The sequence below is a fragment of the Vidua macroura genome, chromosome 37, assembly GCF_024509145.1.
Source record: "Vidua macroura isolate BioBank_ID:100142 chromosome 37, ASM2450914v1, whole genome shotgun sequence".
In the NCBI taxonomy this organism is placed as follows: Eukaryota; Metazoa; Chordata; class Aves; order Passeriformes; family Viduidae; genus Vidua; species Vidua macroura.
In genome coordinates, this window is record NC_071607.1 from 947462 (window position 1) to 973336 (window position 25875).

The 25875-nt window shown below is 51.5% G+C and overlaps 3 protein-coding genes across 3 annotated transcripts in view; all 3 read right to left on the reverse strand.

Moving 5' to 3' along the window:
* LOC128821238 (serine/threonine-protein kinase PAK 3-like) overlaps positions 1 to 25875 on the reverse strand; it is a 244825-nt gene that overhangs the window by 207398 nt on the left and 11552 nt on the right. The window lies entirely within an intron of this gene.
* LOC128821277 (zinc finger protein 397-like) overlaps positions 10142 to 25875 on the reverse strand; it is a 77079-nt gene continuing 61345 nt past the window's right edge. The window contains exon 3 of the mRNA XM_054002233.1: positions 10142 to 10528. The gene's annotated coding sequence lies outside the window, so the exon portion shown is untranslated. The remainder of the gene's footprint in view (positions 10529 to 25875) is intronic.
* Positions 10541 to 12060, reverse strand: LOC128821256 (zinc finger protein 239-like). Its single transcript, XM_054002205.1, has one exon. The coding sequence runs from the start codon at positions 11715 to 11717 to the stop codon at positions 10557 to 10559; it is 1161 nt and encodes a 386-aa protein (XP_053858180.1). The 5' UTR covers positions 11718 to 12060; the 3' UTR covers positions 10541 to 10556.

Consider the following 25875-nt stretch of genomic DNA (forward strand, 5'->3'; position numbering starts at 1 on the left):
TTAAAAAACTGGGGAAGGACAGGTGGCGACTCCTCCACGATTTAAGAAAAATTAATGAAGCAGTAGATGATATGGGCTCTCTCCAACCAGGTATGCCATCTTCATCGATGCTACCCCAAAGTTATAATTTGGCTGTGATTGATATTTAGGATTGCTTCTTTCAAATCCCACTCCATCCAGATGATGCTCCCCGTTTTGCTTTCTCTGTACCCTCCATCAACAGAGAAACCCCCATGAAGCGCGTCCACTGGACTGTACTACCTCAGGGTCTTAAATGTTCCCCCACTATATGCCAGTGGTATGTCGCCAGGGTTCTGTCCCCCATGCGTGCCAAGTGGACATCCTGTATTTTCTATCACTCCATGGGTGACGTGCTGATTTGTGCCCCTGACAGCGAGGTCCTGCAAGCAGCTCTGGAGGACACTGTTAGGGCCTTGTCGGCGGCTGGATTTGAATTGCAAAAAGTGAAGGTACAGTTGCTGCCACCCTGGAAGTACCTGGCCTGGAAATTAATAATCGAACAATCAGGCCTCAACAAATTCAGATAAGCAACAACCCCAAGATGCTGAATGACATCCAGCGCTTGTGCAGATCATTAAATTGGATCAGGCCATGGCTGGGACTCACCACGAGGGAACTATCCCCTCTTTTTGACTTATTAGCAGAAAGGGAGGGGGATGAGGGTTTAAGTTCCCCGAGAGTCCTGACCCGGGAGGCCAGAGCCACATTGACAATGTCCAGACCACCATAGCGAGCAGGCAAGCCGATCGCTGTCAACCAGGGCTGCCTTTCCGCTTCATCATCCTGGGTGAGTTACCCCATTTATATGGTATGATATTCCAGTGGAACAAGGGCCAACGGGACCCCCTCTTGATAATAGAGTGGGTGTTCCTTGGCCACAGACAGTCCAAAAGTATCACCAGGCCACAAGAGCTGATGGCGCAGCTGATAATACGGGCCAGGGCTTGTCTGCAAGTACTAGCTGGCTGTGACTTCACATGTATCCACCTCCCCATCAAAACATCCACGGGGAAAATGACCAAGGAGACCTTCGAACATCTTTTAAGGCAAAATGAGAATTTGCAGTTTGCCCTAGACAGCTTCTCAGGCCAAATTCAAATTGGACATCCTGGCCATCATCTGTTCAATACGGAGTTCAAATTGTTACCAAAAGAATTACAAAGTAAAAAGCCACTTAGAGCACTAACAGTGTTCACTGATGGGTCAGGGAAGTCCCACAAGTCAGTGGTGACTTGGAAAGACCCAGAGACTCAGCTGTGGGAATCTGATGTTAAAGTAGTGGAAGGTTCCCCACAAGCAGCTGAGTTGGATGCTGTCCTGAGGGCTTTTGAGAAATCCAATCAACCTTTCAATCTGGTAACAGATTCTGTGTATGTAGCAGGAGCAGTGTCTAGAGCAGAACATGCAGTCATCAAAGAGGTCCCGAATCAGGTCATCTTCAGGTTGCTCACAAAATTGGTACACCTGGTTTCTAGCTGTGAGCATCCCTTTTATGTGGTGCATGTGAGATCACGCATGGATCTCCCAGGCTTTATTGCTGAGGGGAACCGCAGAGCAGATGCCCTGGCAGCCCCAGTACAGCTGGGAGGCCAGCCAAGTATAGTCAAGCAGGCCAGGCTGAGCCATCAGCAGTTCCATCAGCAGTTCCATCCGGGGTTGGTACGCCAGTTTAATCTGTGGCGTGACCAAGCCAGGGAAATTGTGGCCTCGTGCCCCAACTGTCAGGAGGTAGTTTTACCAATACTGGGAGCAGGTGTGAATCCCAGAGGTCTCCACAGTTGCGAGGTATGGCAGATGGATGTCACAAAAGTCCCCAAATTTGGGAAACTCAGGAATGTCCATGTAACTGTGGACACCTTCTCGGGGGCAGCTTTTGCCTCAGCCCACATAGGGGAAAGGGCCTCAGACATGAGAAAACACCTCATACATGCCTTTGCCACCTTAGGGGTCCCAGCCACAATTAAAACTGACAATGGTCAGTAAACAACAGCTTATACTTCCAGGGTGCTCAGTAACTTCCTGCAGGAATGGAGGGGTCCAACATAAGACCGGGATTCCTCACTCCCCCACCGGCCAGGCCATAATAGAAAGAACACACTAGATGCTGAAGCAGGTCCTCTGGAAGCAGCGAGGGGATGTGTGAGTGCTGTCACCGCATGAGAGGCTCTGCAAGGCATTGTTTCCCATCAATTTCCTGAACTGCTCTTTTGACAGACCAGATCCGCCAGCCCTGAGACATTTCAAACAACATCAGGAGCTCCAACCAGAAGAGAGGCCTCCAGTGTTAGTGAGGGATCCGGACTCTAAAGAAATCCAGGGTCCATTCCCACTTTTGACCTGGGGACAGGGATATGCCTGCATATCCACGCCTTCAGAAGTCAGGTGGATTCCCAGGAGGGATGTCAAACCTTACATTCCAGGACAGTCTGTGAGTCAGAGCGATGCAGTGCCAGTGGATGCAACCAGTGATCCCACCAACCAAGGGGTTGCATCCAATCGCAGGCGCCACAGAGAGGAAAGGGACTCAACATCCCCCTAAATGGCATTCTCCATACAACTACCTCAGTCCAGTTATGTCCCCAGTCCACATGTTTATAATAAAGTTGTTGCCCCAGTTCCCCTATCCCCAAGCACCCAGGGAAAAACCAGCTCCAGCATCATCTCCAGACTCTCTCCATCTGCAAAGCAGTCACCAGCAGTCGCAGCAGCAGAAGAAGCTGGGAGAAGAGGCCACCACCCGAGAATCCAAGTCAAAGCAACTGTCTTTTTTATATATTTTAAAGCAGGGAGATGTTGCATCCTGAGTTTGGGTTCAGATAAGGGATTCTGATCTTTGTTAAGTTTGCCAGTTCTATGTACCCTTGTGCATCCCCCAGGTTTTCCGCCCCGCTGCAGTAACTAGCTCCAGGCTGCCTGCCATTGGAGTTTCCCCCGGTCACTCTTGTAACCACTCCCTGCCAACTCTTGAGAATTCCATGCTTGTCACTCCATTCCCACGATCCCACTGGCCCCAAAGCCCCATGTCCGCCTCAGTCGTGTTCCCATTGGTCGCTGTGGCACACATCACAGCCATGGTGTCTCTGTTCATTTGGTGGAGGGCTCCCGTCCTCCCCTATCCCTCTCCCTCTATCCTTCCGCAGCTCCCCAGCCTCGCCGCCAGATTTGTCCAAGCCAGGTTGGGAGCGGGCTGCGGCTTCTCCATTGCGGTTCTTGCAGCCAATAAAGCATTCAGCCGTCGCGCGGACGGATTTGGACGTTTTCCCTGCCTTTTAGTTTCTTCCCTCGCGCCGACGGCAACACGTGGCCAGCCCACCCCGGGGGCGTGCAGCAGAAGTGCCCGGACGTAGCGGCAAGCCCTGGCCCCGACAAGAGCCGGGTGCTCGGGAGCCGACCGGGGCCGAGAAAAGTAATGCACTGCCACTCATGAATGCAGATGTGATTTCTCCAAATCTCTGTTGTTTTAAGGTTTATCAGCTGCTGCAGAATCTGGGACGACAATTCAGTTCAGTTGTCGTTGTTGTAGTGCTTGGTAATTGTGTGATATTGATTGTGTATTGTCTGATTGATTTTTATTTGCTGTTAGTTTCTTTACTACATGCATTGTTTTGCTCTTGATGTTTTCTCATGTTTATAACCAAAGAATGTCAACAATAACAACTTATGTTGTTATCTTCCATTTCTCTATGCAATTTTACAGAACAGAATTGAGAAAGAATCTTCCAGTCCCTGTGGGGGCGTTGGGTTTCTGTTTGTGTTTTAACAGGTGCTGAGTCTAGGTAGATTTCAGTGAAGAATGTGGAACTTTACCAACTGACCTCTCCACAAGCGGAAAAGAAGATGCACAGATGTAGACTGTACAAAGATTTGTGTTTTGCCCACAGAAAATTGTGGACTTTAGGTTTTTCATAGGTACTGGTCCAGCCTGGGTGCCAAACAGATTTACATATGCGTGCCCACAGGCAGAGATACCAGCCAACAGTGATAACAACGTTGATGACAAAAATTTACCTGGAACATCCTGTGACAAATCTAGTTCTGATGAAAATTAACTTTGTAGAGTACAGGAAAATAAGTTAAATGATCATAAGCGTAACATTAAGTTTATCATAAGTTATAGTTTCTATTTAGAATTAAGTTGGTTCCTTTCATGTTAAACAGGGCAACCAAGAACGTGAGAAATATGTGGTGGGTCAGAGTGTTTCTATTAAGTAGTGTTTAGTAACTCAAGTATTTGGAACGCTTGACATTGACAAGAGACAAAACATGTGGATGACTTGGGCCAAACAAACTGGGCAAGATTCATTCTGCGTGTCGTTAACCACACCGTCCAATCCTTTTCGTACTTGTTTAATTAGAGTCCCACTGAGTTCCATGGCAGAGTTCAAAGCTTGGACTCAGGCCAAAATAAATCCAAAAAGTGGTCTGGGAGCGCAAGCTGTTGCAGTTGTGCAAAATCTTAAAGTTATTAATGTCAAACCTCAAGAATTCGATCTTTTAGGTTCTGTCCCAGGAAATTACTGTTTCATATTTGGACCTCATGCTACAAAACCAGCACAAAAAGAAAGACAGCCAACAGATGACAACACTTCGTTGTCTCCCAGATCTTCATTGTATTAGAATTACTCAGAATATTGTAACAATTGGACACAATCCGTGATACCATCAAAAAGTGCCGCAAGAAAACTGCCACCAGGAATTTTCCTCATTTGTGGGGATCGAGCCTGGTCTGCAGTGCCTCAAAAAGCTATGGGAGGCCCATGTTATGTTGGTAAATTAACCCTGTTTGCTCCCACCATTCATCAGGTTCTAGGATTGCCTCAGAAGCCTCGACGAGCCAGACGGAGTGCTCTCCAACTAGACCCCAATTGTAAAGGTCAAGTATCATTATGGAGGCACACATCTGTAATACTAGCCTCAATTTTCTCCCCAGGAGTTGCTGCAGCGCAAGCTCTCACACAATTGAAAACCCTGGCCTGCTGGACAGGAAAGCAAATTAATATTACATCTAAAATGTTAAGTGAGCTTGCCACAGATGTAGATAGCATTTGTCATGTGGTTCTGCAAAACAGAGCCGCCACTGACTTCCTTCTTTTAGCACAAGGGCATGGGTGTGAAGAATTTGAAGGCATGTGTTGCATGAATTTATCTGACCACTCTCAATCAATTTACAAACAGTTAACGCAACTGAAGAACAACATGAAGAAACTTGTCATTGTAGACTCTCCGTTTGCTAACTGCCTCAACTCTTTAGGTTCTGTTTGTTGGGTCAAAGATTTAGTTCATTTTAGTATTGTACTTTTTCTTCTCATTATAATTATGTTAGTTTTTATACCTTGTTTACTACAGTGCATGCAGAAAATGACTAACCGTGCCTTTAAGGCAATCTGGGTAGCTCAAAAAGAAAAAGAGGGAATTGTAGCAGAATTTCTGAGAGAGAGAGGACACGATTCATATTTAGAGTGAAGGTTGAGCTACCCCAGCCTAGGCCTCAGATACGGGCCTTGGTGAGGCCTTGAAGCCTCTGACGCAGTTAGAATTAGCCTGTGGCGCAGTTAGAAATTATGTTAAGGTGTAACCACAGTGTAATGGCCTTTCTGGGTGTGAATTAGTATAGGTCTGCAGTGTGAAACTTTAACCACCTTAAGAGAAAGACAAACAATGTTTGCTTGCCAATGAGAGTGTGCTCACAATTGTAAACTATATTGAAGTGTATATAAACTGCCATGTTATAAACAATAAAGGGAGAACGTATGATTAACCACATTGGTTTGGATCTGTGTTGGTCCTGTCCAGCTTTCCAAGTTTATATGAAGTCCCTGCTTCACTATACCACTCCCCCTATAGAAACCTCTGCAGACCCCCTAACTTTTGTCTTGGGGTTCCAGGTCGTGGACCTAATAAATCCATCCAGTTTTACCCCAAGTCCCGTGTTGTCGTTACCTGTTCCTGTGCCGGACAAAGTGGTAACTGGGAAGAGCAGAGCTCTCCGGGGAAGGTCGCGCCCCTGCTGTCGCTGCCCAGCACAATACAGCACACTGTGACAGATGGTAGCAGAGGATGGTTTCCTCCTTCCTCTTTTAAAACAAACGGGCAAATCTGTGGGGGTGTGTCCAAGACTGAGCACCAAGATGTTTCCTATTACCATCCCAGTAGCAGTTGCATCTGGACAGTTTTCCTTATCTCCTGTTAATGGGCCCATCAATGTCTTGCCACATGACTCAGAGATAACACTCTCCAGGAGCCAGTTCTGTTTAACAGGTGATTAAGGACACACCTTGTGACTCAAAATAACATCAGCCCATTGTGAGATGCTCCGCCCAGGGAGAGAAGCTAGGCATTCCCACCTGGATAAATCCAGGAATTTCTAGACAGAAAAGCAGCCTTTCCACAGGTTTCCGAGAAGACACAGCAACCACATCTGCCACTCCAATTTGGACTGCTACCAGCACGCTGGCCAAAGGGGTGTCAGGTTGTATTCTGACTTTGTCAGTGGTCTTCCTTTTGTATCATTGCATGTATTTTTTGTCTTTTCCCAATAAATTGTATTTCTGACTTGGAGTCTCTCACTGGTTTTGCTTTCAAACCAGAACAGATCCTACTCCTAGGGGAACAGCCCTACGAGTGCTTGGAATGTCAGAAGAGCTTCAGGTGGAATTCAGAGATCATCACTCAGCAGCACTTCCACACCAGGGAGAGGCCCTGTGAGTGTCCCGAGTGCAGGAAGAGCTCCGTGCACTGCTCCAGCTCCATCCCTCGTGGGAGGATCCGCGTTGGATCCCCAGTGATCCCCGTTGGGCAGAGCCCTGGTGACCCCATTCTGGGTGATCCCCGTTGGGTGAGGGGAAGGTGTTGGAGAGATTTCTTTCCCCTCTCCTTGTGCTGCTGTGGTTTGGTTGGCAATAAATTCCCTCCCTGTGCCCAGGTCGGGTTGTTGTGCCCGTGCCGGATTTGCTGAGGGATTTCTCCTGCTCCTTGTCCCCAGCCAGGAACCCTCGGTTCCATTTTCTGTCCCTGTGCGGCTGCGGGGGGCTGGGACAAAGTGGCTCCGGGGGGTGCCTGGCATCGGGCCAGCGCCACCCCTCGCCACGGGCACCCCTGAGACCCCGCGCACCTGGGCACACATTTCTGGGCACACCTGAGCTCCCACCTGCCCAGCGCCCCAAGGCTCCCCCTCCCTGGAAAAGCCCCACCCGGGGCTGCAGCGTCCCAGAAACCCCTCAGCCAATCAAAACACAGCCAAAACGCGCCGCATCCAATGAGAGCGCGAAGATTTGATGAGTCATCTGTTGTGTGGCAGAGCCTCGGAAATCGGTACCCAAAAGTGCTCGGAGCCAATGAGAGCGCGCGGCGCTGCTGAGCCCGCGCTGCTCCGGACTGGTGCTCCCAGCGCAGCGCGGCCGCTTTGGGGCTGGCGGCCCCTGCCCGGCGCTGGCCATGGGGCGAGTGGCGGCAGCTGGGGCCGTACTGGTAGCACTGGTGGTGCTGGGAGCCCCCCGGCTGCGGGCGCGGAGCTCTCGGGTGAGCGGGGGGGGGGGGGGGCGGGAGGCGGTGGGAGCCCGAAATTGCGGGGGGAGGAGGAGGGGACCCCGAAAGGAAGAGCGGGAGGGGCTGAGGATTGGAGGCAGGTGAGAAAGGGGTGGGAGAGGGTGGGAAAGTGAGGAAAAGGGGAGGGTAGGATCACAAAACTGAGCGGGAGGGGCGGCTGGGCTTTTGGGAAATTGTGTTTAGAAGGTTGGGAAAGAGGAAAAGGAGTAAATGGGACCCCAAAACTTATCTGGGCAGACGCTGGAGGTGGGAGGGGAGAGGATGTGGAAGGGGAAATGGGGGAAAGATGGGAAAGAGAAAGTGGCAGCGTGGGCAGGAGGGATCCATGGCAGCCCTGGGGCACAGGGGGTGCGGAGTGGGGATCTGGGGTAGATCCCGAAGCTCTGGGGGTGCTGGGGAGCACCCCCTGACCTGTGTCCTGCACACACAGTGGTGTTCCAGTACATGGGAAAGTCTGAGTGTCACTTCATTAACGGCACGGAGAAGGGGAGGTACCCGAGGAGGTTCATGTACAGTCGGGAGCAGTACGCGATGTTCAACTGCGACGTGGGGCACATTTTGGGGTTCACCCCCTATGGGGAGACAGCAGCCAGGTATTGGAACAGCGACCCACATGTTATGGAGCAAAAAAGGACTGCGGTGGACTGGCTCCGCCGGTACAACTACGAGTGCCCCGCTCTGGACTCGGCCTCCCAGTGCCGCGCACTTCATTCCCAGTTCCCCCCAGTGCCGCCCCAGTCCCTCCCAGTCCATTCCCAGTTCATTCCCAGTTCACTCCTAGACCTCCACCCTCTCTCCCAGTGCCCCCCCCATCCCCTCCCATCGCTCTGAGTGCCACCCCACTCCCTCCCAGTCCATTCCCAGTCCCTCCCCAGGCCACCCCACCCCTCCCCTCTCTCTCCCAGTTCCCCCCCAGCTGATCCCAGTCTGTCCCCAAACTCTCCAGTGCCCCCCAGCATATCCCATCTTGCTGGTGCCCTCGATCTCCCAGCCAGGGCTGCTCCGTGATGGATTTCTACCCTGCCCACACCCAGCTGAGGTGGCTCCAGGGCCAGCAGGAGCTCTCTGTGGTGGCCACCGACATGGTCCCCAACAAGGACTGGACCTACCAGCTCCTGGTGCTGCTGGAAACCCCTCCTCGTGCGGGCTCACCTGCAGCTGCCAGGTGGAGCCCGTCAGCCTGGAGCACCCCCTGAGTCAGCACTGGGGTACAGGGGAGGAATTGGGGGCGCTGCCAGAGCCACTGGGATATGGTGGGAGCAACTGGGAGGGAGTTGGAGAAAGCCTGGTTTCAACTGGGAGAGTGGCTTGGGGGTTTGGAAAGGCTAAGAAGGGGTTTGGAGGATACTGAGGAGGGTGGGATGGGGTTTCTGGGGGGTCCTGGTGGGCACTGGGAGGGAGTTTGGGGGTGCTGGGTGTAACTGGGAGGAATTGGAGTGAGCCTGGAGGGGCTGGAAGGAGATTGGGGATGGCTAAGGGAGGCCTGGGACGAGGTTGGTTGTGCTGGGAAGAGACTGGGAGGGGTCTGGGTGCGTACTGGTGGGGCAGGAAACGGACTGGGAGAGGGTTTGGGGGTCCTGGGGCTGTAGGGGACAACTGGAAGGGGGCTGTGGGATCCTGAGAGGGATGGGAGGGGCTTTGGTGGGTCCTGGGGAGGTTGGGAAGGGATCGGGGGGAGGTTTCAGGGGGTCCTGGGTGGGCTGGGAGTGACCGGGAGGGAGCTTGGAGGGGCTTGGGGTGTCCATGAAAGGTTTTGGGGGGTCCTGACCCCTGCAGACCCCCCAGAGATGCCGCCAGATGCCACCTGCAGCAAGATGCCCACAGGGATCGGGGACTCAGAGTTGGGCTTTGTCTTCCTGGCGCTGGGGCTTGGCTTCTGCCTGTGCAAGAAGGTCAGGGGGGTCCCGGGGGTCGTGTCCCCCCTCCTCCAGAGCGTGTGTGCTCCCCCCGGGGCCCCAGCCCGCTGTCACCCCCTTTTCTCTACCCACACAGCTCCTGAGCAGCAGGCAGCCACAGCCCCTCCCTGTGGCCTCGGGCCCGGCCGGGACCCCCCGCTCTGTCCCCACGATGATTGGGGGGGGTCGTGTCTCCCCCCAGCCCTGCTGTCACTCTGCCCCTGCCCGCCTGCTCCCAGTCTTCCCAGTAAAGCTTCCCAGTTAAACCCAGTCCCGGTTATGGGGGACAGTGGGGAGGGACTTGGGGGGACCCCACGGCGGGGCCGGGACTGGGCACGGAGGGTGGGGTCCAGGTGGGGAACACTGCCTGCTGCGGGTCTGCCCGGCAACTGGTGAGTCATCAGCCCCGCTCTCTCCGATTGGCTGGCTCTTGTCCATCGCATTCTCTCATTGGCTGAGGAGAGGCCCGGGACTGGAGACAAGCAACGGGAGAGATCCCGCCCCGAGCACCGGCACGGGGACAACAGACCCAGCCCGGGCACACGGAGGGGATTTATCACCAACCAAACCACAGCAGCACAAGGAGAAGGGAAAGAACTCCCTCCAACACCTTCCCCCCACCCAACGGGGATCACCCACAACAGGGGTTATCCACGATGGAGAGACGGGGACAGCCGAGCTCAGATCAGAAGCCAATTTTATTGAGGTTACCAGGTGTTTATACTGGGTTTTACTAGTATAGTGCTTAAATAGGGCTCGATGTTTGCTAACAATTTCCCATTGGTTACACATTCTTCATGACATCACGTCTCCTGGGAACATGATCTTATCACAAAGTCTCACAACAGGTTGCTTGATCACTTCTTGCCCAGGAAGAATTAACTATGTCTGTGTCTCCCACAGTTTCTGCTCAGTCAGGCCTCAGATATTGGACCCCTTTACCAGCTGCATTGTTTTACTCTCTGTTTTATTCCCCATAAGGGGGCACCAGGGCTCTGCCCAACGGGGGTCACTGGGGATCATCCAGCCCGGAGCCTCCCATGGGGGATGGAGCTGGAGCAGCGCACCTCCATCGGGGCACTCACAGGGCTTCCCTTACTGGCACCTCCGCTGGTGTTTGGTCAAGTTTGAGCTCGTGGAGAAGCTCTTCCCACACTCCCCACACTCGTAGGGCCTCTCCCCGGTGTGGATGCGCCGGTGCTTGGTGAGGTTGGAGTTGTGCTTGAAGCCCTTCCCGCAGTCGGGGCAGCGGAAGGGCCTCTCATCTGTGTGAATCCGCTCATGTCTGAGGAGAGCGGAGCTGGTCTGAAACCTCTTCCCACACTGGGGACACTCGTAGGGCCTCTCCCCAGTGTGGATGCGCTGGTGGGTTCTCAGGTCTGAGATACACCTAAAGCTCTTCCCACATTCCAAGCAGGTGTAGGGCCCTTCCCCTGTGTGGATCACCTGGTGCCGGATCAGGCCAAACCTGTCTATGAAGCTCTTCCCACAATCCCCACACTCGTAGGGCCGTTCCCCGGTGTGGATCACCTGGTGCCGGATCAGGCCAGAGCTGTCTCTGAAGCTCTTCCTACACTTCCCACACTCGTAGGGCTGTACCCCAGTGTGGACCACCTGGTGCTGGACCAGGTGGGAGCTCTGGCTGAAACCCTTCCCACATTCCAAGCAGGTGTAGGGCCGTTCCCCAGTGTGGATCCTCTGGTGCCGGACCAGGTGGGAGCTGTGGCTGAAACCCTTCCCACATTCCAAGCACTCGTAGGGCCGTTCCCCAGTGTGGATCACCTGGTGCTGGATCAGCTTGGATCTCTGGCTGTAACCCTTCCCACATTCCAAGCACTCGTAGGGCCGCTCCCCAGTGTGGATCCTCTGGTGCTGGATCAGGGTGGAGCGTTGTCTGAAGCTCTTCCCACACTCCCCACACTCATAAGGTCGCTCCCCAGTGTGGATCCTCTGGTGGTCGATCAGGGTGGAGCGCTGTCTGAAACTCTTCCCACACTCCCCACACTCGTAGGGCCGTTCCCCAGTGTGGATCCTCTGGTGCTCAATCAGCTTGGAGCTCTGGCTGAAACCCTGCCCACATTCCAAACACTTGTGTGGCTTCTCCCTGCCATGAGCCTTCTCCACCTGCTCCGAGCTATGGCTGGATCTCCGGCCGCCTTCCTGGCTCAGGGGGGCTCTTTCCTCCCCGCAGCTCCCTGGGCTGGGTTTGCAGCACCTCCTCCTGCAGGATCTCTGGGGCTTTTCCTCCTCCTCCATCCAGCCACGCCCTGGGAATGACAAATCCTGGTTTGGGGAAAAAACAAGAGGAGAGTACCTTGGACTAGAGGCTCCTCCTTGCCCAAGTTCATCTCGGGAATCTTGTCTCTGTAAGAACCTCCAAAACACCAAGATTCAGCCCAGAAATCCTGCAGACTTCAAGACACAGTTCAAAAACTCCCCAAACATCACAAGTCAGCAAAAACCTCCTCCAAAAGATAAAGATTCAGCTGCCCCATAAAACCAAAGCACCAACATTTAGCCCAAGAAAGCTCAGAAACACCAAGATTCACCCCCGTGAAAATCGTGGATCCCCCTCCACAGTCACCTGCTGCATGTGGGGGGAGCAGCTGGGGGGAGGCTGCAGATACAGGGAGGGGTGGAACCTTGTGCTGCTTCCTGTATCTGCGCCTCCTCCTATGTCTCTACTCTTCCTCACACTCCTCTTCCTCCTGCTATTCCTCCTTCTCCTGCACAATCCCACCTTCTCCTGCCACGTGCATCGTTTGACCATTTTGTTCCTCAACCCTGCTTCTCTTTCCCTTCTCCTCCTGCCCCAGGCCCAGCACCCACTGCCGGCTCCCTCTTCCCCCCAAACCCACAGCATCCCAGCGCAGGGGCAGGGATGGAGCTGGGGCAGGTCGGGCTGGGGCAGCGCTGGGCTCTCGGCCGCCTCCGCCCGCACTCGGTCCCCACTGCAGCCGCTCCCGCCAGGACAGCGCGGGGGGGCCCGGCCTTGGCGCTGCCCCACTCCCACCTCCCCAAATTCCCCTCGCGGGGGCGCTGGGGCCGAGGGGGGGCGGCAGGTGGGGTCCAGGTGGGGAAGGCTGGGAGCTGCGAGTCTGCCTGGCAACTGGTGAGTCATCAGCGCCGCGTGCTCTGATTGGCTCAGCTCTGCCTGAGGGCTGGGGCTGCAGCAAAGAGGGGACACCCTGCTCCAGGGGGGATCTCCCGCAAACGGGGGACCCCCATGAAAGGAACAAGAGGAAAGTGTCTTTACAATCAGATGCTGTCAATCTGCTCGGAGATAGGGCCAGGGACCTGTACATAAGGAAATGACAGGAGAAGCCATCGCTTTCAGAAAATGGTATTAATTGATGACACAGACTGCTGCTCAGCCAAGGTCCTGCTCAATTCATGAACTTCCAGAAGAACAACAAAGCCTTAACACAGCCATGAATATCGTTTGCTATACAATAGTGGGGAGCATATTAATGGGGGTATGTAGCAGGTGGATTGGGATGTCTGTAGCTCTCAAGTACTTCAGCCAGTGGGGAAAGGGAGAGGGAGATGTGGCCAGGAGAATTAGGATGAAAAGGAGGCTGTGTCCTCCAAAAATGGGAGAAGATCCCATGGGGAATGTCCCATGACCTCTCCCATTTTTAGGAATGAAATTACTTTTACAGGACTCCTCTGTCTGCTTGGTGGACAGAAACCTCTGCTGATGTCAATTTTTCCACACACCCTGGGGCTCATCCGGAATTCCTTCCACCGTCCGGGGTGGCAGGCAGGGAGTGCAGCTGAAGGTGCCTCACCCACTTTGGGTGATCGGCTCCCTTGGCTGGCGGCGGCACCGGGGATTGACTGGGGACCCGGCAGTGACCAGGAGACAGATGAGTGACACATCAGGGGGGTCTGTGAGGAGGCAGCAGGGAGAGAGCACTGAAAATCTCACCTGTGAGTGCACTGGGATCTTCGGGGAGTGAACATGGCAGGGCACCCAGGGAGGAGAGAAAAGGGAAAGCCAGGGAGGGGTCCTGGCCAAAGGGATGATGAGCCCAAAATATCTCTGAAGGCTCCCCTGGGAGAATGTTGAGGTCGTTTGCACATTCCCCCACAGGTAATTAAGGACACGGACACCCAGGGGGCAATAAGGGAAGTGGAGAAGGGATTTGGACAACAGGGGATGGATGGTGTTGGTGTGCTGGGAAGGGATCCAGTGAAGGGGAGTGTGCAGCAATATGGGGAAGGCAAGAGGCAGCAGGAGGTATTTATGTGGTATGAAAAAGGATGACAGAAAAGGAAGAGAAAAATACAGAGGATTGGGATGTATTTCAGCAGGGTCTTATCCTCAGAATTTGCCAGCTGACCCAGATCCTCTCCATACCCAGTTTCCAGGACAGGAAAAGAAGGAGGTCAGGATGTCAGGGGGTTTCTCTGCGGTGGGCAGCGGCAGCATCGGGTGCAGAGCTGCGGGACCGGGAGCATGGGCTGGGGGCCTGTGGGGAGCTGCGGGGCCGGGCTGGGGCTGTGGGGCAGCCGGGGCTCAGCACCGGGCGCTGCCTGACCCCACCAGCCCCGGGCAGGGCCGGCACTGGCCCCCGGCCCCCAGGAGGCTGCGGGACGCCCCGGCCGCTGCCCGGCCCCGGGGAGCTGCCGGCCCTGCCCGCCGGGGGGGCCGCCTTTGGACACTGCGGCAGGACAGGGACCGGCTCTGCCATACGGGCTCTGGAGGGGACCCTGAGCACAAGGAGGAAAACAAAGGAACAGCTGGGAAATGCAGATTGTACATGGAAGGATCAGGATTTTCTATTAAGGATTGGTTTGGGTCACTGGAGCAAGCAAAGGTTTTGCAGAAAGCTCAGCAGCTGTGCACCAACAGTGTCCTGGGTTGACTGTATGATGCTTTTATCGCCAGTCGTCTGTTCTGTTTATGCTGAATAATAAGTTTTGCACCTTTAAGACTTTTTCAAGATTGACGGGGAGGGGGAGAAGAAGCGCAGAGTTTGTTTTCAAGAACTGCACTCACTTCTCCACATTCCTGCTGCTGGACTGCGTTGTCTGCAGACAGACAGACAGCGAGACAGAGCTCTCCTTTGCTTTTTAGTTAGTTATAGCTAGATGGGGCAAAGAACTTCCCTGGACTGTGTTTTTTTTCCTTTTTTTGGACCTGCTCAAACCTGCTCTGGACTGAACACCCAAAAGAGATCAGCAGCAGCTCGCACCTGTGACCCAGCAGGCCGGGCCTGGGCCGTGGCATTTCCAGCACTGGAGAGACTGATAAGAGACTGAGTGACCCAAGCTGCAGCCCGAGGGGGATTTTTCTGAGTTTGTCTCTCTCTCTTGGAGTGGCAAGAAGTTTCATTGTTTAATATTGTTTAGGTTTGCTTGTTTAAAAAACAAGTTTTTTCCACTTTTCTCCAAGGAAGTATTTTTTCCCAAACCAGTTGCGGGGAGGGCCAATAGATTCTGCTTTCTAGAGGAACCCCTTTGCGGGTTCTCTCCCAAATTTGCCCTGAACCAGGACACACAGGCAGCGAGAGGGGCTGCAGGAGTGGCAGAAGAAGGCCCTGGAGCACTTGGGCACAAAGGCACAGCAGCTGAATGCAAGAAGGGGTGAGCAAAAGGCCAAGCTGAAGGCAAAGGCCATGGCACAGTTCCTACAGCCCCTCAGGGATCAACCCCAGGGCCCAAGGGGGCCCCAGCACCCAGGGGACAGGGTCGGCCACAAGCACCTGGCAGAGGCATTGCCCTCCTGGGCAGGGGAGAACCCACCCAAACAGCCCCTGGCAAGGAGTCAGGGCTGGAAACCAAGATGCCATGGGTACAGCTTTTGCCATTGGCCAAATTTGGCAAGAAGAAGAGCCAGACCCAGGGCCGATATTCAATTGTCTCCCTTGCAATTGATCTTGGGAATCCCTTACCCTGGTAATTCTCCACCTAGTGCAGGCTGGAGATAAGGGATGTACATTTAAAGCAGTCTGTGGCCAGAATCCTGTCTCTTGTGAAATCTCTGCCATAGGAAGCTGGGCTGGCACAGAGCCTGCCTTGGCACTTTGTTGTTCCCAACATCCAAGCAGGACACCGGGCCCTGCCTAAGGACTGCAAAGCAGCACCACTGCTGGCCAAGTGGCGTGGCCCGTGCCAAGTGGCCCTGAGGCCAGAAACAGCCGCCAGCACAGCTGAACACGGGGGACCCCTCAGCCTCGGCTCCAGGGCTCTGAAGCCCCGGAGATTTGCACTTCCCGCCTGCAGCAGGAGGATGGGAGGCCCCCACCGAGCCTGAAATAGAGATTTTTGGAGTTCACTTAAGTTAAGAAAATGAATTAAGCATTCATATTTTAGCTTGTAGAGTTATGTATTGAATTTTAACCTTTTACTTAAGAAACCTCTGCCTGGTACAAAGGGCATAAGAAAATGCAAAATCCTGAAGCTTCTTGCAAAAAGAACAATACCAGAAGAGGCAAAGAACCCAGATAAAGAAGCTCCTCTGTCTCCAAGCCTCTCAAGACTGACAGATGTATTCAGATAAGCACCAAAGGACCAAAAGCGCACGCACAGAGAGGAAAAGTTCAAAAGTTCAGCCAGGAGGAAGACCACAATCTTCAGCCTCAGGACCACCGAGAGACCCCCGCACGACCACCACAGCAAACCACGTGTGCCCAGAAGGGCGTGGATTTATTTAGCATGAGAGGCGAGGACAGGCGGGGCCAGGGGTTGAATATGCATAGAAAAGTTGTGCAATGTATTGCATATGGAACATCTTTGGGAATAAAGCTGTGGGTCAGACTGAGGCTCGGGGCACAAGTTTTGGAGAGCTATCTCACTTGTGCCGGGTGCTGACATACATACCCACTTTATAACTACCCCAAGTTGTGGAGTCTATTTATTTATTCCGTGTATCGTTTCAGTTGGCGACCACGAAGGGACTGCTCTGCTCACCCGCGGGTCTGGTTGGGAGCAGACACCCTCAGGGGCGACGGGGCTTTTTCCTGGAGGGACTCTGCGCCTCGGCTGTACACTGTGGGGAGCAGACCACGGCCCGGTGACAAGCGGATGAAAGCGGTATGTATTAATTTCTTAAGGTTGGCACTGATAAGTCGCAAAAAGGCCTTTTTTTCACGCAGTTTTGCCCAGGGGTTTGCAAGCAGAACACCACCGCGGCAGAGACCGGCGGCGGGAGGACCTCCCCAGCTGATAGCGCGGCTCGGGGAGGGAGAAATCGCGATTTCAGTGTGTTGTGTCCCGATTGCAGTGTGGTGTGTCCCAGTTTCGGTGTCGTGTGTCTGTTACGTCCGGACGTGCGTGCTTGTGTGCGTGTATGTGTGAGTGGAACGGTGAAGCGCGGTGCGGTGTTGCTAAGATACAGAGACGCGGCGCGGCGGTGCTGGAGAGCGCATGCGCCGGGCTACTCTCAGCCACACTACCTGATGGAGCGGGTGGTGCGCATGCGCGGCACGGGCTGTCCCTTGCGAGCGAGGGCAGCGCGGCGCGGGGCTTAAGTCGGGGCTTGCAAAGGTGCTTTAGGCGCGGCCCAGCTGATAGCGCAGCGGGCGCGCGGGCACAAGCCGCGGTTTGAGGAGCTGCTGTGAACGCCGCTAGCTGATAGCGCAGCTAGTGGGAGCGTGGTACAAGTTGGGAGTTACAAGCACCGCTTACAAGCATCGCTGGTTAGTAAAGGGCTTGCAAAAGTAGCCAGCGAACCCAGCTGGGCTAAGAGTTAAGTGTTTGTTGTGCGATAGCACTGCCCTTTAGTGTTAAAAGCTGTCACTGGGAGATCCTTGGGTTTGCTGTTCAGTTCCTGTTACAAGTGAGAGGCGATCTGCTCACAGTGGCTGCAGAACTCCAAGCCCGGGCCAAGGGAGCCCGGCCTCCCAGACAGGCTCGCCACAGGTGGTTTCAGCTTGAACCAAGTCAGTCTCTTCATCCATCAGGGGACTGGGTAGTCATAGAGCGCGAGGACGGAGGGAGAGACCGAATATTCTTAACTAGGATATACCAAAGTTCAACAAGTTGCTATCTAGCCTTTGACTGGGAACAACCGCCAGTTGAACTGGCGCTTAGGAACCCCTTGAGGTGGGGTCTGGAAGGGGTAATCCCCTGCTTCGTGTGTGGATTGACAACCTTTTGCTAGAAGCCAGACTGGCACACAGCTTGGGTTCTTCTCCGATGCTTGAAGTGTCAGAGGAGGTGGTATTGTATTTCATATAGATGGAGATCCACATGTAGTGCATGTGCCCCTGAATTACCGAGATACTATAACCCAGGGGTTGAACAAGCAAGGTGTGAAATAGTGAATTTAATCTGTGGGAAAAGCCACCTAGTCCCTGAAACCTGAGTCGTGTTTGAAGAAGATTGGGAAAGGATAAAGGAGTGGCACAGCCTTAGCATTAAAAGGAAGAACTAAGGAAATTTTTTTTCTTCTTTTCTTTCCTCCCCAGTAGTTTGGATTGAACCCTTAGGAGTTCGTAAATTTATGTGGGACTGGGCAAACAACAAATTAACAACATTTGATGGTTAATTAATTAATACCATAATATTTCAATATTAGAAGTGCTATTGATTATTAATTTGAATATTAATATTTTAATTCGGTTATTTGAATATCTATAAATTTTATTAATGTTTTAATTTAAATAATTATTGCATTAAAAAAAAGTTTTCCTTTTATCTGTGGCTTATATTGGAACACTCAGAACTGAAAAAGCTCAATCAAATATTGCTTCCATTGATGACCATGACATTGTCTGAACGAGGAGGCAAGATAGCCTCCTACAGGTACATTAGAATATAATACCTTGTTACAACTTATGTTATTTAAGTGAGACCAGAAGAAACTACCCCAGCAGACCTTCTAGTTGCAAATCTGAAGCTGGGGGAAATGGAGAAAGAAGTAAAATTCCTAGTCGATACTGGGGCAACATACTCGGTTCTAAATACAGCTCTGATGCCCATAGGGGATGATTATGCGACTGGCCAAACTGAAAAGGCATTTTTCTTTAGGCCACTGAAATACAAACTGGGAAAGCAGTGGGGGATTCACAAATTTCTATATATGCCCAATTCCCCTGAGCCACTTTTGGGCAGAGATTTGCTGGGACAATTACAAGCAACTATTACATTTAAAAACGGGGAGATGACTCTGGAGGTAAATGATCAAAAGTATGTAGAAGTATTGAGTTTGATATTAGCCACCAGTGAAGTCATGAGCGAAACTGAAATTGATGAAGAGATAATAAATCAGGTATTCCCTGGGGTATGGGCCTCTGATGTACCAGGGAGAGCAAAAAACACTCCCTCTATACAGATCAGGCTAAAAGAGGGAAAGCAACCTGTCAGGGTTAAACAGTATCCCTTGAGGAGGGAGGATAGGGAAGGGATTAGCCCAGTAACTGAGAACTTTTTGCGTCTTGGATTATTAAAAGAATGTCAATCTGATTTTAATACCCCCATTGTACCAGTTCGCAAACCTGACAGGTCATACCGGTTAGTACAGGATCTGCGAGCCACAAACAAGGTAACTGAAGATCTGTATCCTGTGGTGGCCAATCCCTACACGTTATTAACTTGCTTAATACCCGAGCTAACTTGGTTTACCGTTTTAGATTTAAAAGATGCCTTCTTTTGCCTTCCTATCCACGAAGCCAGCCAGAAAATTTTTGCATTTGAATGGGAAAATCCTAAGAGCGGGCGAAGAACTCAACTGACATGGACCAGACTCCCAGAAGGATTCAAAAACTCACCCACTTTGTTTGGAGAACAACTTGCAAAGGAATTAAGAGACCTGGGAAGCCCCTCCAGAGGAAGGGAAGCTGCTACAGTACATAGATGACATCCTGATAGCCACACAGACAAGAGAAGCATGCATGGCCTGGACGATAAGCCTCTTGAACTTTTTGGGGCTCCAAGGGTACCGGGTATCAAAGAAAAAAGCCCAAGCAGTAAAACAGAAAGTAACCTACCTGGGTTACAAAGTCAGTGCTGGACAACATACCTTGGGCCAAAGCCGGAAGGAGGCAATATGCCAGACCCCTAAACCTCAGACTGTAAAGGAACTACAAACTTTCCTGGGGATGACAGGGTGGTGCAGGTTATGGATCTATAACTACGGACTGCTTGTTAAGCCCTTATATGAACTGATTGCAACTGAAAGCAGGGACATCCAATGGACAAAAGAAGCTATGCAGGCATTCAACCAGCTGAGAAAGCCCTCATGTCAGCTCCAGCCCTGGGATTGCCGGACGTGAGTAAGCGTTTCCTTTTGTTCTCCCATGAGAAGCAAGGAATCGCCTAGGGAATATTAGCACAGGACCTCAGCCCATACCGGAGGGCAGTGGCTTACTTCTCTAAGCAATTGGATACAGCAGCTAAAGGGTGGCCTGGATGCCTCAGAGCTGTTGCAGCAGTCGTACTGAACATCCAAGAGGCACGTAAATTCACCCTAGGCCAGAAAATGACTGTGCTAGTGTCTCACACGATGTCTGCAGTGCTGGAGGTAAAAGGCGGGCATTGGCTTTCCCCACAACGGTTCCTGAGATATAGTAGTGACTAACATTGTCAATCCAGCCTCCTTCCTCAGTAGAAACCAAGGGAAACCAGTGGAACATGACTGCCTGGAGACCATCGAAGCCACTTACTCCAGCCGCCCTGACTTGAAGGACACCCCTCTCGAGAAGGCAGAAGTCTGGTTTACTGATGGAAGCGGTTATATCATCAGTGGAAAACAGCACGCCGGGTATGCCATTACTACGTGCAAGGAGGTAGTAGAATCTGGCCAACGAATACCTCCGTGCAGAAGGCCGAGATAATTGCCTTCTGCCAATTCTAATGCCCTAACGCGGGCCTTAGAATTGGCAAGAGGGAAAGAAATAAACATGTACACGGACTCAAAGTATGTATTTGGAGTAGTGCATGCTCACGGAGCCATTTGGAAAGAGAGAGGACTGCTGAACTCTCAAGGGAAAAATATTAAACATGTATCAGAAATACTGTGACTTCTGGAAGCAGTCCAGTTGCCAGAGAAAGTAGTGATCATGCACATTAAGGCACATCAGAAGATAAACTCAGAATTGGAAGAAGGGAACGTGTTGTAGATGTCGGCGAACCCAATGGGAAGAATGATGATGTCTAATTCCATTTCAGAAGGCTGAATGATTGCTTTATTATAATTATGTTATAATACATTAATATGCTATATAAAAGAGGATACTAAATACTACATGCTACTTTCTCTAACTATCATATCTAACTAACTCACAACTCGTGACCCTGTTCTCCAGAGCCCAGACACAGGTGGATCCGATTGGCTCTCAGGCCCAAACAATCCACCATGATCCAACCAAGAGCTCACTCCAGGTAAACAATTCTCCAAACACATTCCACAAGAGAAAAACATAGAGCAGAAATAGAAATTGTTTCCTCTTTCATTTCTCTCTGTGCACCTCAATAAAAAATCCTGAGAGAGAGAGAAATGTGCTTGCCACATATCACCATTTTAGTATAAATTTAAAAAAAATTAAATTAAAAAAAATGCATCTGCAATTCTTCTGCAGGGTCCTACAAAAGAGAGCAAACACATCTCAAGAGGTCCCCTTATCAATTTGCTAGTTATCAATCAAAAGCCAAATCAAATGCTGATGTGCAATGTTCAAAGAGATCCTTTACCTGCAAACCATCTATCAAATCTCTAAAACAAAACTTACAACATAAAAACCCAAACAACAATTAAAATAATGCTCAAATTTCAAGTCCAAACAACTGATTCTCGGGAGAAGGTGTCCATTGATCGGAAACGTTGATCTTGACATCCTCAAAAGTCCTTCTCAATGCTGAAACAGAGAACTGCTGAATCCTGAAACAAAACAACTGAAGAAAGTCCAAACAACAATTAAAAACCCATAAACAAAAACCAAATGTGACATCATATAATTATCTAATACCAAAACACTGAATGTCATCCCAGAGACTGCAACAACTGATAAAACCAACTCTGGGCTGATTGTCAACCATGCAAACATACCTTTCTTGTGCAAAAACCATCACCAAATTAAAAAAACTGAAAAAATCTCTGAAATCCCATGGCCAAAAATCAACCACTTTTTTTCTTGTTCTTTGTCTTTTCAACCACCTCTATTTAATTAATCTTAAATCTAATAATTTTTTTTTTTTTTTTTTTTTTTATCTCGGAATCAGAATGCCCAGCAAATAGCAGGCTTTAAGACCCTGCGCAGCTGGCGGCCCCGGTCCATGCGGGCGGAGCCAAGATCCCAAACCCGGCCGAGGGGCACACGGAGCCCTCCGGCCGTGGGGCTGGACCAATCGGTCCCAGCCCGACCGGCGGGGCGGGATCTTCATCTTCACAGCCCGGCCCCACCACGCGGCCAGTGTCACGGCAAGTCTTCCAGCATTGTGTTCATCCCGCACCGCGCCTGGCCGTGGCCGCAGCCACAGCCTCTCAGGACGCGGTTGACCCCGCTCCTCAAACGAGGCCATGGCACAAGAACTGCCCCAGGGCTCAGCAGAGAAGGTGTTTTTCCCAGAGAAGTGTTGATTCTCAGGACCTGCGGCACGGTTGGGCCGGCACGCAGCTCCCTGACCCCTGGCCGCAGCACCCCCACGCTCTCCGGGCACAATGCCAGCGGCAGCATTCCCGGAACTCATCCCCCCCGCCCCCCAAACGGGAGCGGGAGGGGCGAGGGGCCTCGAGCTCCGGCGAGAATCCCCCACCCAAGCAAGAATTGGACCAAGAAAAACACTGTTCCCCAGAAAGGCACTAAACTTCATAACTTTCGCTTTCGCGGCAGCTGCAAGGAGCTGCCGAGGAGCGCCAGCAGCAGAGAACAGGCTGGGAGGGGACCCCGGGCTGATTGGAAACGGCGGGGTCCGCTCCAACGCGGCCCCAGGCTGCTGCTGCTCGCTGCTGTTGCTGCTGGCAGCGCCTGGCGACCCGGCGAAAGCCGCGGGAGGCGGCGGGGCAGCCGGGACCAGCGGGGCCGGCGCGGGGGCCGGTGCGGGCGGCGAGGCGCGCATCACAGCCGATGTCGGCAGCGGAGCCGGCGCGGGGAGGTCCTCGGCCGGCGCCGCAGGCTGGGGGTCTTCTATATCATCACAGCTCGCATCGGGAACAGGCTCCGAGCCGGCGAGCGGGACCACCGGCGCGGCGGAACCGACCGCTGCGGAGGGATCAGCCGCTGGCACAGGGGGCGCAGCCGCCGCCGCGGGAGCGATGACGGGCGGTGCCGGAGGCGCGGCTGACAACTCCGAGGCAGGGGCCGGCGCGGGAGCCGGCGCAGGCGGCGTCTCCGCCCCTGCCGAGGTGGCTTCAGGCTGGCTCTCAGCGGCGGGTGTGTCTCCCAGCTCCGAATGGGCAGGAGGAGGAGGAGGCACGGCTGCAGGCGGGGAAACCGGCGGGCGGAGCGGCGTCTCCGCCTCCGCCGGGAGCGGCCCCGCACCCTCCGAAGGGACGTGGAGGCGGGGCTCACACGCTGCAGGAGGAGGTGGAGGAGGCTCCCTCTGCGCAGAAGCAGAAGAAAACTTCTGAGCCACGGACAAAGGCTCTGCCCCCCCCGCTTCGCGGGGGGGCACCCGCAGCAAAAACTGGATTATCGGAAAAGGGGTCCATTTCTGGACTATCGGAAGAAGCTCGAAATAAACTTTCATGTATCGAAACGCCCAGAGATCTCGTATGACGCTTTGCCTGATGATGAAGTACAGGGATCTCCAAGCCTCTGTATTCAGGGAAAAAGCCAGATCCCCGAAAAAAACACGAGTGTCTGCATATTCAAAAAACTCCAAAAAATCATCATCAGGGATAGAAATTCCATTGACCCGAGCCAAATCTCTCCAGAGGGCAAGTATAGGGCCATGTACACAAGACAAACCAATGTCGAAATCTGCAGACATCTCTTCCCAAGGTTAAAGTCCACCCTAGATCAGGGTAGTACTATTATCAGAAAATCAGTACCTTTCAAAGGAAGGCAGAGGCGTCCAGTTACGGCAAACTGCTCGGGGCTGCACCTGGTCCTATAGAAAGGGTTCCCACGGCGTCTTACCTCCCCTATCCCTCGCAGGGACGTCGGACATGCCTTTTCAAGAGGGTTCACCTCCTTTCCCGTGTTAAATCACGGCTGTGGACCGATCCAGGTCCTGGTTCTTCATCCAACGTTCGGGGTCACCACTTGTTGTAGATGTCGGCGAACCCAATGGGAAGAATGATGATGTCTAATTCCATTTCAGAAGGCTGAATGATTGCTTTATTATAATTATGTTATAATACATTAATATGCTATATAAAAGAGGATACTAAATACTACATGCTACTTTCTCTAACTATCATATCTAACTAACTCACAACTCGTGACCCTGTTCTCCAGAGCCCAGACACAGGTGGATCCGATTGGCTCTCAGGCCCAAACAATCCACCATGATCCAACCAAGAGCTCACTCCAGGTAAACAATTCTCCAAACACATTCCACAAGAGAAAAACATAGAGCAGAAATAGAAATTGTTTCCTCTTTCATTTCTCTCTGTGCACCTCAATAAAAAATCCTGAGAGAGAGAGAAATGTGCTTGCCACAGGAACGAGCTGGCGGATAGGGAAGCAAAAGAAGCAACAAAAATTGAGGTAATAACTGAGGCAGCCCTGATTCCAGATGGGCAAATTTCCCTCAAAGGTAAGTCAAAATACAACAAATTAGAAAAAAAATTGATCCATGAGCAAAAAGGAGACTATAACCAAGAGGGATGGGCCACCATAGAAGGAAAATTAGCTATACCCTCCTATTTATTATAGTCCCTAATAAGGGAAGAACACCAAAAAACCCATTAAGGTATTGATGACATTTATGAGCAACTATCACCCAAGTGACTCAACAATGTGACCTTTGCCTCCAGATCAACCCCTAAATTATTCCCAAACCAAAACCTGGCCAGATTAGAAAGGGTCATGGGCCGGGGCAGCAATGGCAGATCGATTTCACAGAATTGCCAAGAAAAGGGGGGTATAAGTTTTTCCTGGTGCTAACAGATACCTTTTCAGGATGGCCAGAAGCATTCCCCACCAGGACTTCTAAAGCTCAAGAAGTAACTAAGGTATTGGTACAAGAAATCATACCACGCTTTAGAGTCCTGGCCACAATCTCCTCAGATAGAGGACCATATTTTATTGCAAATTTGGTGCAACATGTTAGCCAATCCTTGGGCATAGACTGAGAACTTCACACCCCATATAACCCACCATCAAGTGGTCAAGTAATCATTTCATCAAACAACACCAATCTGTCATAGCCTCAATGCCTCCCATTAGCACTACTGCAGATTTGAACCAAACCCAAGACTAAAGAAAAGCTGAGCCATTTTGAACTGCTTTATGAGAAACCATATGGGGTGCAGAAGAGAATGTCTACCTAAGACATGTCACTAACCTCCTATATGTTAAGTCTCTTACAAGATGACCCTAGAACCACAATGAGAGAGACCGCACCAAGTGCCCCTTACTAACTTTGTGTATCCAGCACTAATCACTAGCTAATAAACACAAGTCATAACTAGTGAACTGCGCTGTTTAGAACACTTCATGTCAATCACCCCATTACAGCTTTATTACCTTAAGTTACTATAAGTTTAATGATGTCTATTTTAACACTCATGTAAAATTAAAAGATGTTAAAATGCGTAAGCATTCTAATGTCACTCTCTAGAATTCATAGAATCCTGCGGAAGGAGGTTTGTCATGATAGTAGGTCAAAATTTAAATCGAGACCGCGGTAGTAAAGGAATTTACTATATTTTAAGAAAAGGGGGGAATAAAACAGAGATTTTCAGAGTTAAGTTAACAAAATGAATTAAGCATTTATATTTTAGCTTGTAGAGTTATGTATTGAATTTTAACCTTTTACTTAAGAAACCCCTGCCTGGTACAAAGGGAAATGCAAAATCCTGAAGCTTCTTGCAAAAAGAACAATACCAGAGGAGGCAAAGAACCCAGATAAAGAAGCTCCTCTGTCTCCAAGCCTCTCAAGACTGACAGACGTACTCAGATAAGCACCAAAGGACCAAAAGCGCACGCACAGAGAGGAAAAGTTCAAAAGTTCAGCCAGGAGGAAGACCACAATCTTCAGCCTCAGGACCACCGAGAGACTCCCGTACAACCACCACAGCAAACCACGCGTGCCCAGAAGGGCGTGGACTTATTTAGCATGAGAGGCGAGGACAGGCGGGGCCAGGGGTTGAATATGCATGAAAAAGTTGTGCAATGTATTGCATATGGAACACCTTTGGGAATGTGAAAAATGCATATTTTATGATTGGCTTTTCGCAATAGTTACAATGAATATTATATGTGTAATGTTGGAAAGTTATGCTGTATTAATTCTCTCAAGTAGTGTGTTGAATGTATTTTTAGGTTATAACACAATGTTAAAATAGAAACTATACTAT